The following is a 15,111-nucleotide window of genomic DNA, read 5'->3' as shown; positions in this document are numbered from 1 at the left end:
TTTGATCCAGTGTGGAAATGGATAATTAAGTTTGTTCAAATGTCACATAAAAGAAATAAGTTGAGTGAGGATCAAGGGGCTCTCCTATAAATAAAGTTCACAGAATTTATTGCATTAATTTTGTGACATCTATTTTGGCCATTCATAGGATTTTTGTTCTACTAAGTGCCTGGTCTTAAGCTGTGCTCCAAGTAGCTGAGTTCCATATGGAAGAGTTGCTTCTTGTGATGCCATGATACCGTCTTTGCTCAAAAACATTTCTGAAATTCCACTGTTGGAATTCCACTTACAAACCACACAAGAAAATCATTCTCATTACTTTAGTCACAGCTAATTTTTTTCAAACCAAAAATAGCATTGACGATATTTAATGACACATTACATCCCTCAAACTTGCCTCTGAATGACTTGTGGCTACTTTCAAAAATCAAATCTCCTCTCAAAGAATGATGATTCACCATGCTGGAGATTTGGGAATGTAAAAGAATAGGCCACTAGCCGTAAAGACAGTTCTAGAAAGAGTTACAAAAATGAACAATGGCAGCATCACTGGACTAAACAACTAGTGTCTCAAGAGGATGACTGCGTGAAGAGAATAACATTCATCCGAATGTGGAAATCCTGCTGTTTCTTTACAATTGAGCCTCATTACCTTGGGGTTACTCCTCTATTGCCTACCCTCTTTTTCTCTCAAATGAGGCTTCATTTCAGAGTACAAGCAAAACATTCCCCAAATGAAGTCCTTCTACTGTATTGTGGCAGTAGTGACTACTATATTACTGCCCAAACATCATAGTTCAAGCCTTGGACTATAGTAAAGCCCTGAACATGCTCAACTCCCCTTTTGATTTCATCACAATTCTAATTTAGACCATTATAACAGAATAGAAAAACAAACAAGAGGTAACCATTCATCTTCACCAAAGAACATTCACTTAGTAATAAAAAGAATGTTTTTTTCACATTGTACTTTATTAATAAATGTGGAAGAAGAATCTCCCCAGATATTGACTATCCATTGTCCAATGAGTAAATGAAAACATAAAACAACCAGGCAATCAGGTGAGTAAAAGTCAATAACAGAATCTGGAAAAATATTTTATTTGTCAGCTTTTGAGCCCCTCCTAAAGATTTCTACAACACATTCCAACCCTAGGTTTCCTGCAAACCGAAATGACAAGGTTGCCAGGTAAAAAGATGGAATGATTTATTCTAGTTCTAGTCTTATTAATTCTGAGTTTGAGTAAGCCTAGGGTAAAAGCATATCAGTTTCATAGTGAATAAAAGTTTTCCTTCATGTAAACAATGATTCCTGAAATGACCATAATAAATTAACAAAAAACACCCAAACCTACAACAAATATATATATATATATTGAATATAAATGAGAAAATAGAAAACAATTATTTCCTCTTGAAAGCTGATTATGTATCATGTACATTGCAGACTCATACAACTCAGGATGGACAACTGAGGATTTATTATGTATTTTCCCTGCACAAGAGAAACTCCAAATTGACAATTACTATTGTTTTACATCTTCAAAGGAGTTTCACTTTTAAAAACTGATTAATCATACTCCAGCTGAATACAAAAGAACTTGATTATCATTATTAGTAATGTGGAGCAAAAGAAAAACCCTGTGCTTAATTTGTACATGTGAAACTCAAATATATCTCAGATTTTCCAGCCTCAACCTGCAGTTCTCATTTATGAAACAAATTACCAAGAACTCCTTAAGAGATGATTTAATGAGCATATTGCACTTTGTCGTGGTGCCATTTTGCCTTAGTCATAATCAAATATACTCAGCCCTTACATGAAACAATTCTAGGACTGAGGGCAAACACTAAAAAAAAAAAAGCCATGAACGTTTAAAGATTGAGCTCTATTATTAACTTTTAATTTTTAAGAAGATGATCAAATCAAGGTTTCACTTCTTTGAAAATGCCACTTTTCGTAACAAATTAATTTTTTTACTTCCGATGGCATAGCAAGTGGTGAAAATGAAAGTTTTAAATAATCTGAGGAATGCAAAAAGAATAATTTCCTATCAGTGACTATTAATAGCAATGCTAATTTTTATACAGAAGAGACTGTCAACCATTTAATCATTATTTCAATAAACAGGCACTTCTATAAAGTATATTTTTTTCAGCTGGCACTCTCAATAAAGGGACATCACAAACTATGGCTTTATTACAATGGATTCAAGATGGCAACTACTTAGAACCCAGTGCCAACCAGGATTATAACAAATCCAGTGAGTATTTTGTTTTTCAATTATTCATAGAAAATTTAATCCTGATTAAGTATCCTTGGGCAGGAATTCATGGGTAGTTGATGACTGAAACCAACATTTATGTGAAATGCTTCTGTTAATTTAATCTGTGTATATGGCTTAATTATGATTGAGGATTCAATATAAGAGAAATGAATTATATCAGGATTAAAATTTTAGTGCCATATCACACATTCCATTTTTCATTTTTCTTTTCAAACATGTGAGCCTGCTATTTTTCCATCAAAATACTGTGACCTTTTAAAAGCTTTCTTCTGGGTTTCTTGTCCATATCACCTATATAATGTTTTAAAATTTTATTTTTCAAATAACTTTATCAAAAGCCCCCTGCTCCTCAAATTGAAACCTGAAAGTCAATAGTGGTAGGAAAAAAAAAATTACGTTTTCCCCCACCCACAAATAAACAAAAGCTTACTAAATTTAGATGTGAACACCTTACATTCATTTTCTGAAATGACTTCATTTTTCAACCCCTTTTTACCCTTAAACATGAACTGCATTTTCCTTAAAGCTTAAAAAAAGAATCCGTCTTACTCAGTGTAGTACACTGATTTCATAACTGGGCTATCTGAGACATGTTTGAGCAGGTAATCACTTAACTGATTACTTTTTATAAGGCTGTCAAACTTGAGTCAGCTATATTGATACAAGATGAGGAAGTATATGTATTGAAAATATCTAACTAAAATATCGCACAGTTCCTTTTCTCCTTTTGTTTCCATAAGGAAAAAAAACTGCTCATCATAAAAGAATAACCTTTCTTTAAAAGTTCATACCTCATATATATTTCATAATGTTTCTTTTATTGGCTTTCTTCAGTTTTGGTACTGTTCAGATGCCAGAGCTATAACATGCTCTGCTTTTTCTGTTCAATTTTCCCCATAGAATGTATGAACACAAATATGAGACATCACTGTATTTGGATCCTTATTGCACCTTGTTAAATGAATGCACTTTCCCTTAAACAAGTATCAAAAATGAGGTCGACTTTTGTGTCCAGATGATATTGTCAATGGTAGTGTTACTGAAGAAAGTGAAGAAACTTCCCAGTATAGACTATGAGACAGAAAAAGTCTGTAGAGGATAACCATGGAAACAGATTGGCAGATGATAACACCTATTGTAATAGCCTAAAAGAGAGAAAGTGAATGCTTTTAATATGTAAAAGTCATCATTGTACATGAAGAAACACAGAGATTATATTCAATTTATTATACGCCTGCATATTTATTATTTTAAAATATTACTTCTTTCCTCAACTTCAACAGACTATTTTATTATAGAAAAATATAAAAGGAAAATACCATTAAATGTTCAGAATTGTAATTGTCTGCATGTAAAAATCCTCTAGCAGTAAGTTTGTAGATGGCAAAGAGAGACACAAAAGAATAATTTTCTAGACCAAGTTCCCTCCCTAGGGAGTCAAATTGTAAAGAGGGAAGAAGTTTCTACAAGTAATGAGAAAAATTGGGTTCCAGGCTAATACAGTAATAGGAATAAAACATTCTCCCCCACCTGAACCTTGAAAATGCTCTAAAAGTCCTTTCAAATCTCAAGTCACTTCTCTATTTTTGTAGACTACCTTTCTACCTATTTTACTCTTTGTAAAATACCTCAGGCTCAAAAAACATTTGTGCATTCAAGCACACACTGCATTGCTTGTAAAGAGCTGCTGGCAGCACTCCACTTTGGAATGATGGAGTTATTCACCTAAGAAGGTAGGTATCGACACAAATCAAAATATGGCATACTTGAGCGTGGCAGCCTCCTCACTCCAGTTCCCAGCATGTTAAAGCAACAAGACAGATTCCTGTAAATCCACCCTGATTTCTGCTGTTGTTTACCCAATGAATAAAGCATATAATGAATTTTTTAAAAAGTAATTTCTGGTCAAGGACTAGGCTGTGCTGTGGTTTTTCTAATAAATTTTATTTTGTAAAACAATGTTTTGGAATTGGCTAATCAGTAAAAACAAAACAAAACAAAAATCTAGCGAAAGCAATGTGAAGTAATGACTGTATTCTCGCCAAAATCAAGTTTGAAGAAAATCTCTAACAGAGTAGGTCTGGTGGTAAGTTGCAAACATTGGTCCTGCTCCTTATCTGGGGTAGTGGCCTTAAAAGCTACTTTTTGACTAATTTTTGATTTTGTGATAAAGAAAAAAGAAAAAAAACTTTACTTCTCTTCTAGGCAGTTTTATTCTAATTTGCACATTGGTTTTAAGCAAAGACTCGGTACAACAGTACAAGTTGGGTTTTAAAAAGATCCTTCTCTGTCCTTTTCCACAAAGACAACTTCTGAATAGAGACAATTTTGGCCTTTTCATAACTACTTAACCAAACATATACATAATTATATCCTCATAATTATTTAACCAAATATAAATGCATATATGTATGTGTGTGTGAGTAATGGTTTCTAATCTTTTGCACTACTTACCTTTTCTCTTTGGTAGTCACTAAAAATAAAGGAAATGGCTGCCAGAACTGGATGGCATAAAAACCATAAAATACAGCCCTGAAATAGAAGGATAAAATGTTCGTTGAGTAGGGTTGGGCTTATACTGTGAAATGAAACTATAATAAAATTATAGTACAAGGCTGATTATATTCAGTTCCATTTGTCTTCAAGGTGGAACTGTCTAGAATCTGGAAATATTGATATTGCTACTGTTATATAAATAAGCCTTTTGTCTAACCAGGTTGATTATATTTTTATTTAGAATTTTTATTTTATTTTTATATTTTTTAAATTATATATATATTAATATTAGATTTAGAATCTTACAATATGTATACATGAGGCCTTATCCTGATGCACCAAAAAATTTATATATCTATCAACTTACACGCTTGTATTAGATTTACCATATATATCATATTACTTTTTTTTCTGAAATTCAAAAACTGATTAATAGATTGTAGGTTTTAAAAGTTAGAACCACTAACTACAAGCATATTATACTTTGAATCTGAAGGTAGTGAAAGAAAAAGACCGAGTTCTAATAAATAAAATTCCTCAATAGTATTTCTTAAAGGGTATAAAAAATATTCTTTAATCTCTAAAGAATTTTAAAAATGAAACTTCATGATGAAAAGGGGGAATTATCTTCCCTGATATATGTAGATCTGAAGTACTCAATAGAAGGATAAGAGAACTGTATTGATATGACTGACCACAGGTGTGGTAGCTCTTGGTAGAATCTAGAAGGAAGGGATGACTTGGGAACAGGCTAAACTCTACCCTATTGCCTATATCTTTTGCTGAATCTCTGTGTTCTGAATCTCTGAATTACCCTTCTTAATTCAAATTAAACCAAATTGGCTTCAGGACCACAACAGAAACAGAAGCAGAAAGGCAAAAGAAAAATGAGAGTATAATTCTCTCTATTCTCTTCTTTGCCTTTGAACAATCATGCCAAAAGATCCCCTTCAGACATAGGATCATAGGATTTAGTTAGAAAGGCCGTTAGAAGTATTCTCATGTGGCCCCTTCATTTTACAAATGAAGAAATGAAACCAAAATAGTTAAATGACTTGCCCAAGGTTACAAAGGTAGTAAGAAGCCAAGTTGGGCCTCAAATCCTGATCCTCTAACTTCACATTTAACGCTTATTTTTCAATAAGCCATGATACCTTCTCCATACGTATTCATGTATATAAATATTCAGAGGTGAAGTGGAACGTATCTGAGACACTTGGCTATAGCTGTTTTTGTAGAAAGATCACCCAACTTCTACCTCTGATAATGTCTATACTTTGAAAGACTAGCCTTCAGCTGTAGCATCTTGTATTTGCTTACTATATGGTATGGTCTTAAGGGAGGACTGGGGACTAGACTCGTGATTTAATGATATAGGGAACACCCTGGTAAGAAAACTCTCTCTTAGCAACACAGATCAGTGTATCTTCTGTACTGAGAGCCTCCAAGTCATCTAGAGCAGTGGGGTCAGACAAAGCTCTCAGGCTGCTTGAAGCACACAACACTCTAGAACAGTGATGGCAAACCTTTTCGAGGGGCAGGTGATGTGAGAAGTGTCCTGAGGTGCCCATGGAGAGAGGGAGGGGAACAGCCTGGCTTCGCATCACTCTGGCTTTCTAGTAATGAACTCTGGCAAACTCTGTGCTGGGGTGACAGCAGCATGCCCACAGGGAGGGCTCTGAGTGCCCCCCTCTGGCATGCATATAAGTTTGTCACCACAGCTCTAGAGTCTGGCTCAAACCAAATTAAAATGTAATTTGGAAATATCTAACAAAATAATAAAACATATAATATTACATTTTAAAACTAAGTCAATATGAGGCCCTCAGGGATCTTTATGTATAGATTAGTGTCTCTGCTTCTGTTTGAGTTTGACATCACTGGCCTAGAGCACTGACAGGTTTAGTGACTAGACTACCAGTATGTGTCATTGATACTAAAGCTCAGATTTTTGTGGCTCTGTTCACAAAAGACACATCCTGGGTTAGTGTAAACTCTCTTGAAGAGTTCAAACTGTTTTGTTATATAATTTCTTTTTTCCTTACAACAGTCTTGTACAATAGAAATAATATTTCTATTTATATATATGTATACATATATATACATATATATATATATATATAAATAATCCCTCCATTTACAAAAAGAAAATCTATGGGTCATAGATACAAGATGAAGACCTAGCCCAGGTATGCTGCCTCTCAAATGGATGTTTTACACAAAAGTCTGTGGAAAACATAGAGTTATTTCTTATACGGAATACTTACTTTGGCGAATGTGATGTAGAACTCCCTTTTAAGAGTAGTTCTTTCCACTGTGATAATCTGGTAGAGACCATAGCCTAAAGATAATGCCAGGCAAACTCTTAAAATAATTATAAATATCTCTGCTAAATTATGTTGTGCATAGTAGCTATGGTGTTTGGTATCTTCAAATTGTTCCCAAAGCAGCAAAATACTCTGTAAAAAAATCAATATTAAATAATAGAAAATATTTTATTTATGTGCTATATCTGTTTAAAGAATTTTAACCAAATGCTTCTCTAAAAACTGCTAATGATATTACACAGTCAAGCAAATCATAAAGGTTGTCACTAGATAAAGTAAAGGCATTGTCCTTTATTCAATGATGAACTGCCATTCTTTAAAGACAATAATTAAAAAAAAAAAAACCAAGATGGTTATTCCAAATCTAAAGTATCAAATACAACATGGAAAGAAAGACATCTTCATATTTCCTCTAAAACTCATTCATTGTTCCATTCTTCATCTGGTTGGTTCCTCAAACCTACAACTTGGGGACAATCTTCAATACCACATGTAAATCTATATATTTAGTATATAGTGTAAATTATAAATACCCTCTGAATCTTCAACACTTTTTGATCAGAATTATTAAGTTCTGCAACCAGTCCATCATTCTTCCCATTGCCAAAGGTCTTCATCAAATGCTGAACATCGTGTATCTGAATTGCTGTAATAAATTCTACAGAAATCTCAGTCACTAGACTCTCCTCCAGTCAGTCTTAAGCACTGCTTTTGAGAACTACAACATGTAGACATGAGAATGTTATCTACCTTAAGATGGTAGCCTAAATCTATATGCATCAGTTTTTGAGTGGTTAAACTCCATTGCCATTCAACATACAGGAGACATCCATCTCAACTTAATGCCTGTGGGTTGTTCATTTTCCATTTCATACTGAAATATCTTGCCCTACTCCCAACCTCTCTCAGCCCAATTGTATGGAACCTTCTTTAATCTGTAAACTGCAATTCAAAACATTCTTTTAAGAAAATGCTTCTTATTTTACAGAAAACTAATACTCTTCACATCATTTTTACACATTCCAGTTCACTCTCACTTTTATAAATATAAGCTGATATATAATCAATGTATATATTTATGTTGATAGTGTCTAACTATCTTGTTCACCTTATTAAATTGGGGGTCCTTGACATGCAATCTATACTATATAAGCTCTCCTACCATCTAGTACAGTGACACATACCTTATGAATGCTCAATACCTTAATTTGTCTATGCCACTGTATTAAAGAGTTTGGGATCAAATTCCTTTACATTCAATCTTTTCTTCTTTTTAAAAGTTAATGGGGGAGGGGGCAGCTGGGTAGCTCAGTGGATTGAGAGCCAGGCCTAGAGATGGGGGGGTCCTAGGTTCAAATCTGGTCTCAGACACGTCCCAGCTATGTGACCCTGGGCAAGTCACTTGACCCCCATTGCCTAGCCCTTACCACTCTTCTGCTTTGGAGCCAATACACAGTATTGACTCCAAGACGGAAAGTAAGGGTTTATTAAAAAAAAATTAATTTTTTAAAAGTTAATAGGAATTTCACAAAGGAAAAAAAAATGTAACATGGGAAATAAAAATTTGATTTACTAGTAAATCTATCTGGTATACTAATTATTTCCCAGGATCAAAACATTATAATTGTTAGAACTTTATACTTTTTCATTTATTTTTAAGCTTATTTCCTTCCTGTTCATATTTATTTCTAGGAATAACAGAATTATTTCCTACCTAAGTAGTGAGTATATATGCTTGACTATGATAAGCCATAGGGCTTCTCTTTCTCAGATCATTAGTTTTTTATTCTAAACTATTTCTTACAGAATTATGATATAATATTTGTGCTTACTTGGAAATAATGCTATCAATAAAACCTAAATCATCCACATCATTAAATTATCTTTCTTTACTCTGATTTTATGCCTGGAACTTTGTATCTTGGAATAAAGTGGATATCATCATATTACCTTCAATTTAAGAAAAAGAGATTGAGAGAAATCAGTAATAAAGATTTTCTTTAAAACAAAAAAAAAAGCTTATTTTCTCTTTCTAGGTTTTCATTTCTAGTTAAATTCAAATTCCATTTTCAGCTAGTGATTTGAATTCTTATATTCTTAGTAACAAAATTGGACTGATTCCATTACAATTAATTATCTTTACACTGGGTTATTTAGAAATAGCACAAATTCCTCAATAGGAGACTAATTCAGGTAAGTTACAGTAAAATGACATTAGTAGTGTCAGGCTCAAGTTGGAAAAATAAATGAAAATTTCTGTTGCAGGTGCTAGCAACTTTACATTAAAATGTAACAAGTCCCTGTGACAATCTATTCATAATTTTAAAATGGATATACAGTTAAGCCTGACCATACTTCTCCAATTTAATGCTAGCTTCTAAATAAAGCAAAAGGAGTTCAGACTAAACAGCACACACCTGTATTATGACAATGACTACAGCTATGCCAGTAGATGCTGGAGTAGAATCCCACTGGAGAGGTCTGCTTTGATACTTTTTCATTCTGCCTATTGTCCAACCCACGCAAAGGCTCAGTAATAAGTACAGCATCTGGATCTGGGAGGCTATGTCACAAACTGATGGAAGATGGAAACAAAAATGGACAGTTATTCATCTTCATGTAAAGTATTCATTCCTTCTGAAGAGCCAGCAAACAAAAGAGATGGATGAAGAGCAAATCCAGAGAGTTAAATTGGCACACCAGAACTATGCTTTTGATTTACAACTCCATATAACATGTAGACAGTTTAGATCAGCGGTTCTCAATCTCTCAATTTGTAGCAATGAGAAGACATAATGCATATCAGGTATTTACATTCTGAATCATAACTAACAAAATTACAGTTTTGAAGAAGCCACCAAAATAATTTTTTGGTTTGGGGTCACTGCAACATGAGGAACTGTATTGCGGGGTCACGGCATTAGAAAGGTTGAGAACATGATAAACATGAAAATGAAGCCAGAATTGTGTATTTATTTAGCCCACTAACTTAATGAACTTTTATTAGTCGGAGCTTCATGAATCACTACAACTAACCATTAGTCTATTTTTACCTTTTTTGGTGTTTTTTTTTTAAAACCCTTACCTTCCATCTTAGAATCAATACTAAGTATTGGTTCCAAGACAGAAGGGTGGCAAGGGCTAGGCAACTGGGGTTGAGTGGCTAGCCCAGGATTACACCACTAAGAAGTATCTGAGACCAGATTTTTCCCTTATTTTTAAGATATGTCACAACCCACAAAAATTTCAGTGCCTGAGAACTATTGCCTAGTAAAATGCTTTACACATAGTAGGCAGTAAGTGGTTGCTGAATTTAATTCAATTAAATTGGAAAGGGCAGACTAATATAACCTTGCACTTTATAAATATGGAAACTGAGGTCTACATTGAAAAAGGTCACACAGCTTATGCATGGTAGAACCTGGATCTTAATTCCCCATTAGCATATTTTCCTGGATCATGTCAAATTGCATTTTAAATCCCAGTATCTGTAGTAAAATTTTTACACAAAGAAAAATATGCATCTATTCAATCAGAAATTTAATCACAGAAATAAAGTTTTTAATAAATCTATAAGATCATTTAGATCTTTATCCTTATTCTTTGAATAAATATAACACTGTTGTTGTTTTGTTTAAAAGGAAGACCTGTATTATACCTCTGTAATTACCTATCTTAAATCTAATTTTGAATAGCTGTGTAGTATAGCAGAAAGCACAATGGCCTTGGGAGCAAAAGACTTAAGTTCTCTCCCTATCTGTGCCACTTACCAGCTATCTGATCCAGAATGGATCACTTCTTCTTTGACTATTTCCTCATCTGGAAAATGGGGATAATAATACTTGTACTACCTAGGTTGTAAACTGCAAAATAGCTTACAAGTATAAAAACTTATAATAATTGTAGCTTAAATGTAAGCTACAATTATTATAAGTTTTTATACTTGTTTCTTAATCCAGTTCTCTTAATACAACTTGTTGTTTATTTCACTGAAATTATTTCAATTGTTGTGCTTCTTCAGCAGAGTAGGCCACGATATTTTGTATGTTTCTTTAACCAAAGTACAGTGTTTAGGGTCAATATTCTCTAACACAAAATTATTACTATGAAACAGTATGGTAACAGACACATGACTACTACATGATTTGCTATCTGGTGATAAAAAGTATAAAGTCACAGTTTCAAGTTCTGAAGAAAAATAAATGCCCATTGCACTAGTGTGCTACGCCATCAGGTGGCCATCATTTAAAATTGCAAGTTGACATCAATAGAAGCACTATTAGTGCACATGTGGCATTAATGAATGATGTAACAAAGAAGTCAAATCAAATAAGCCCAAAAAACAAAATATATTTGAAGTTTATGTGGTTGCTCTTCTACAAGTTATTTTTTTTCTGGTCAAAAAATAGAGAGCAATTTTTATGTCCTAATGAATTTTGGTTTAGTCCACTGTAAAATTTATCACAATTTAACAAAATAGATCTTTCTTCACAATCTTCTCTACATTTCTGAAAGCTACTTAGGACACCTATTACTGACATCTGAAACAATTTTAAAAGAGAAATAAGGCTAACTGTATAAGAAAGTTTATATATGTTCAAAGAGCATGTCACATATAACTAATAATGACAATTTATGGGATTACATGATTTGATTGTTTGCTATAAACCCAGATAACCATAATTATAATGGGTTATTTTGCTTTAATGCTGATATTTTCTTCTCAGGATATACCACTGATATTTTCAAATGATATAAAGACATTTTGGATTTTGATACAATAATTACAAGTTAAAATGTAAGTTTTGGTAAACTGTACAAATGGCTAGTCATTTTATCATGGTTTAGTTGTTATTATCTTATATAAATAAGGCAACTAGGTGACACAGTGGATAAAGTGCTAGAAAATATGAGCTCACAAGCCTCAGACACTAGCTGAGTGTCTTACAAGTTCAAAAAATTCTATTTTGTCTAGAATCTTTAAATACCTCACTGATTCAACCTTAACATAATAAAAGCATTATTATTTAATAAATTTTTCTTACTTTTCTTGATCAACCTTTGGTAGAGGTACAAATGAAGTGTTTGGCAGCTATACAGTATAATGGATATTTCTGGTGTCAAGAGACTAGTCCAAATCTCTATGCATACATTTCCTCACATTAATAGCAGGCTTGGACTAGATGCTCTCTGAGAATCTTATGATTCTGTGAAAGATAAGTTTATAACAAGAAAGAGGTAAAGAACCAAAGGACCTGAACACTCCACAAACTGGATGAGCCCTTTGATAAATCAAAGTTGATAGTGATGAAGTACAAGAGTTTTTGAATATGAGTAAAATTGATGTTCATTATTTTTTAACATCCTAGACAACAAGATTGGCAGAGTAGATTCCTGGACCAGTATAGGTAACTAGCCAGATGACAACCCACTTGATAGTGAAATTTTGGGCAGACAAACACAAAGAATATTGCCCCCTTAAGAATATATTCATATTTACTATGTGACGCTGGGAAAGTCACATAACCCTTGTTGCCTAGCCCTTACTGCTCTTCGGTGTTAGAACCAATACACAGTAAGGGATTAAAAAAAAGAATTTATTCATATTTAGAACCTGAGTTTTAAGGTAGGCTCTATTAAGATTTGCCCTCAGATTATTTTATTCTCAATTTTAAAATGGTATGTACTCAAGCCTCACCATACTTTTTCAATTTAATTCTGTTCTACAGAAAAAAAAAGAAAGGAAAATAAGGTTAAATATAGATTTGTATCAGCACAATTACTATATCTATGTTAATCACTGTTGTGTAGTACTGATCCAGACTTGACAAAAATTCAAATGATCACTAAAGAAACTGGTCCTCATACAAGAAGAATGACTTATTGAATGATGGATGTAGGTATTGGTTATTGAAAAAAATGAAGCTAACTGGTGCATGCATAAAGGGTGTAACTCTGGCTGAGTTAGTGCCGAAATTTAATCAACTGAACTTACTGACCTTAAGACAAATAAAACATAATCACAACAAAAAATAATAACAAAAACTAATGGCTACACTAAAAAATATATGTAGTTTTTAAAGGTACTCACATTTTGCCAGACTTCCCATAAAAGGGACCCCTATTCCATCTTTGGAGTAACTAAGAAATAGAAAGGAATAGTTAGTGTAAATTAGAAAGTTCTCAAACAAAATTCATAATCAACACCACCATAATTTGGAATGATTCAGTAGAATTAATTAACTTTAATGACTGAGTCTCAATGGTAGTAAGGTACCTGGAGAAATGCAGGTAATTAGCTAAAGCTGAACCAGCTTGCCAGAGCAATGCAGTTGTTAACACCTTTAAAACCATGTGCATGGGTCCTCCTTTCTTAATAGCCTGCCACAGTGATTGAGCATAAATGCAGGCAGTCACAAAATATACCAGGACTAGAAGGAAAAAGAATTCATGTAACCCTAGAAGAGGAAAAAAAAAGATAGTTTGCATCAATTGAAAAAATAAAAGGTGTATTTCTAAGTCTTTAACAAAAAAGTTTCTAGAAAAATTTTAAAAATTGAATCACACTTGTATTTAAAAGTAAACTGGATTTGCATATAATTATAATTCTGTTTTTGGTCATGAATTGAAAAAGTGATTTTTAAAAAATTATTTCTCTGATTTTAGGTCAAATTTTCAACCATAAAAAGCTAGTCATGCCATAAACTGTTATCTCTTAGTTTATTAGTTTAAGCAGCATAAATATCCTCCCTTGGTTACATTAATATAAAAAAACCAAAGTGAATGTCCCTGGTCCTAATAGTCTCACCAATAGAACTTGGGTTTTTGTTCAAAGAAATGTGTTTAATTGGCATTCATGTTTTATATAGATTTGCCTTTCTCAAAAAAAAAAAAAAGCTATTAATTTCATGTTAAAGTAAAAATCTGAGAATTAATTTTTGTTAGAAAAATATCTTGTTATGGTAACCAACAGTTTGGTACACTCTAGAATGCCCCAACAATTCTCTCAGCTAATTAATAAAGAAATGTTTGTTATGGAATATTTTTAAAAGATCATTTTGGTGGTAAGACTGGCACAATATTTTGTATCCATGGGGCTAATTAATTCCCTAGTTAAACTTTCCGATGAATATCTGAATCCCATTAATGTGTGTGGCAATGACTCCAGTCAACTTTGTTTCTATTACAATCCTGCATTAACAGCTGTATTAGCAGCTAAGAAATGATAGAGATTATAAGGGGAGAGTAAGGAAGAAGACCCTTTCACATATACAAACTCTCTAGGGCCCATCTCTCAGAGTTTCAAGTTAAGAAAAACTAAGGATTGGGAGCAGCTAGATGGCTTAGGGGATTGAGAGTCAGGCCTAGTGACAGGAGGTCCTAGGCTAAAATCTGACCTCAGATATTTGCCTAGCTATGTGACCTTGGGTAAGTCACTTAAACCCCATTGCATATTTCTCTTCTGCCGTGGAACCAAAATAATATTGATTCTGAGAAAGAAGGTAAATTTTTTGAGGTAAAAAAAAAAGAAAAACCAAGGATTAAGTAATTTTTATAAAAAATCTTACTTTTTGCTTATATATCTACTAATTTTTTTAAATACAGAATAAGTGAATGGTAATTTGTGGTGAGTCTTATTTTAAATTAAATAAATGGCATGCTCAATTACATTTCTATATTTCACAGTAGCAAAAAAGCAATTTTAATTGAGAAGTTTTAAATTTAAGATTGAAAATTTTGTGAGCAAACAAAATTTAATATGTTTTTAAAGATATTACATGGAGTATCACCTCTTTTATAAACATTCCTGTTAAAGATAATGGAAAACATAATAGTTTTTGAAATGCAAATAAAAACATCCACATGGATGACCAGAAAAAGATATATTAAAGAAATGGTTCAATCATTAAGATTTGATGAAAGCAAGGAATAGCATGAAAATGGAAAAAAAGGAAAAGCCAATAAATAGTTTAGCCACTGGGTGTCCCACTTGCTCCACA

General features: G+C 32.9%; 1 protein-coding gene across 2 annotated transcripts in view; it reads right to left on the bottom strand.

Annotated features, from left to right (window-relative positions):
• Positions 1 to 1,079: 1,079 nt before the first annotated feature.
• GPR180 (G protein-coupled receptor 180) overlaps positions 1,080 to 15,111 on the bottom strand; it is a 41,090-nt gene continuing 27,058 nt past the window's right edge. The window contains exons 4-9 of one of the 2 annotated variants that reach the window (XM_001377530.4): positions 13,389 to 13,569; positions 13,203 to 13,252; positions 9,529 to 9,686; positions 7,052 to 7,243; positions 4,743 to 4,820; positions 1,080 to 3,433 (exon numbers count right to left, since the gene is read on the bottom strand). In XM_001377530.4, coding sequence (XP_001377567.1) covers positions 3,275 to 3,433; positions 4,743 to 4,820; positions 7,052 to 7,243; positions 9,529 to 9,686; positions 13,203 to 13,252; positions 13,389 to 13,569 — 818 coding nt within the window. In that variant the 3' untranslated portion in view covers positions 1,080 to 3,274. The remainder of the gene's footprint in view (positions 3,434 to 4,742; positions 4,821 to 7,051; positions 7,244 to 9,528; positions 9,687 to 13,202; positions 13,253 to 13,388; positions 13,570 to 15,111) is intronic. The other variant, XM_007501394.3, reaches the window with a different exon arrangement.

The sequence above is a fragment of the Monodelphis domestica genome, chromosome 8 (assembly GCF_027887165.1).
Source record: "Monodelphis domestica isolate mMonDom1 chromosome 8, mMonDom1.pri, whole genome shotgun sequence".
Classification (NCBI taxonomy): domain Eukaryota; kingdom Metazoa; phylum Chordata; class Mammalia; order Didelphimorphia; family Didelphidae; genus Monodelphis; species Monodelphis domestica.
The sequence above is the reverse complement of the archived record's forward strand: the minus strand, read 5'-3'. Positions and strand labels throughout refer to the sequence as shown.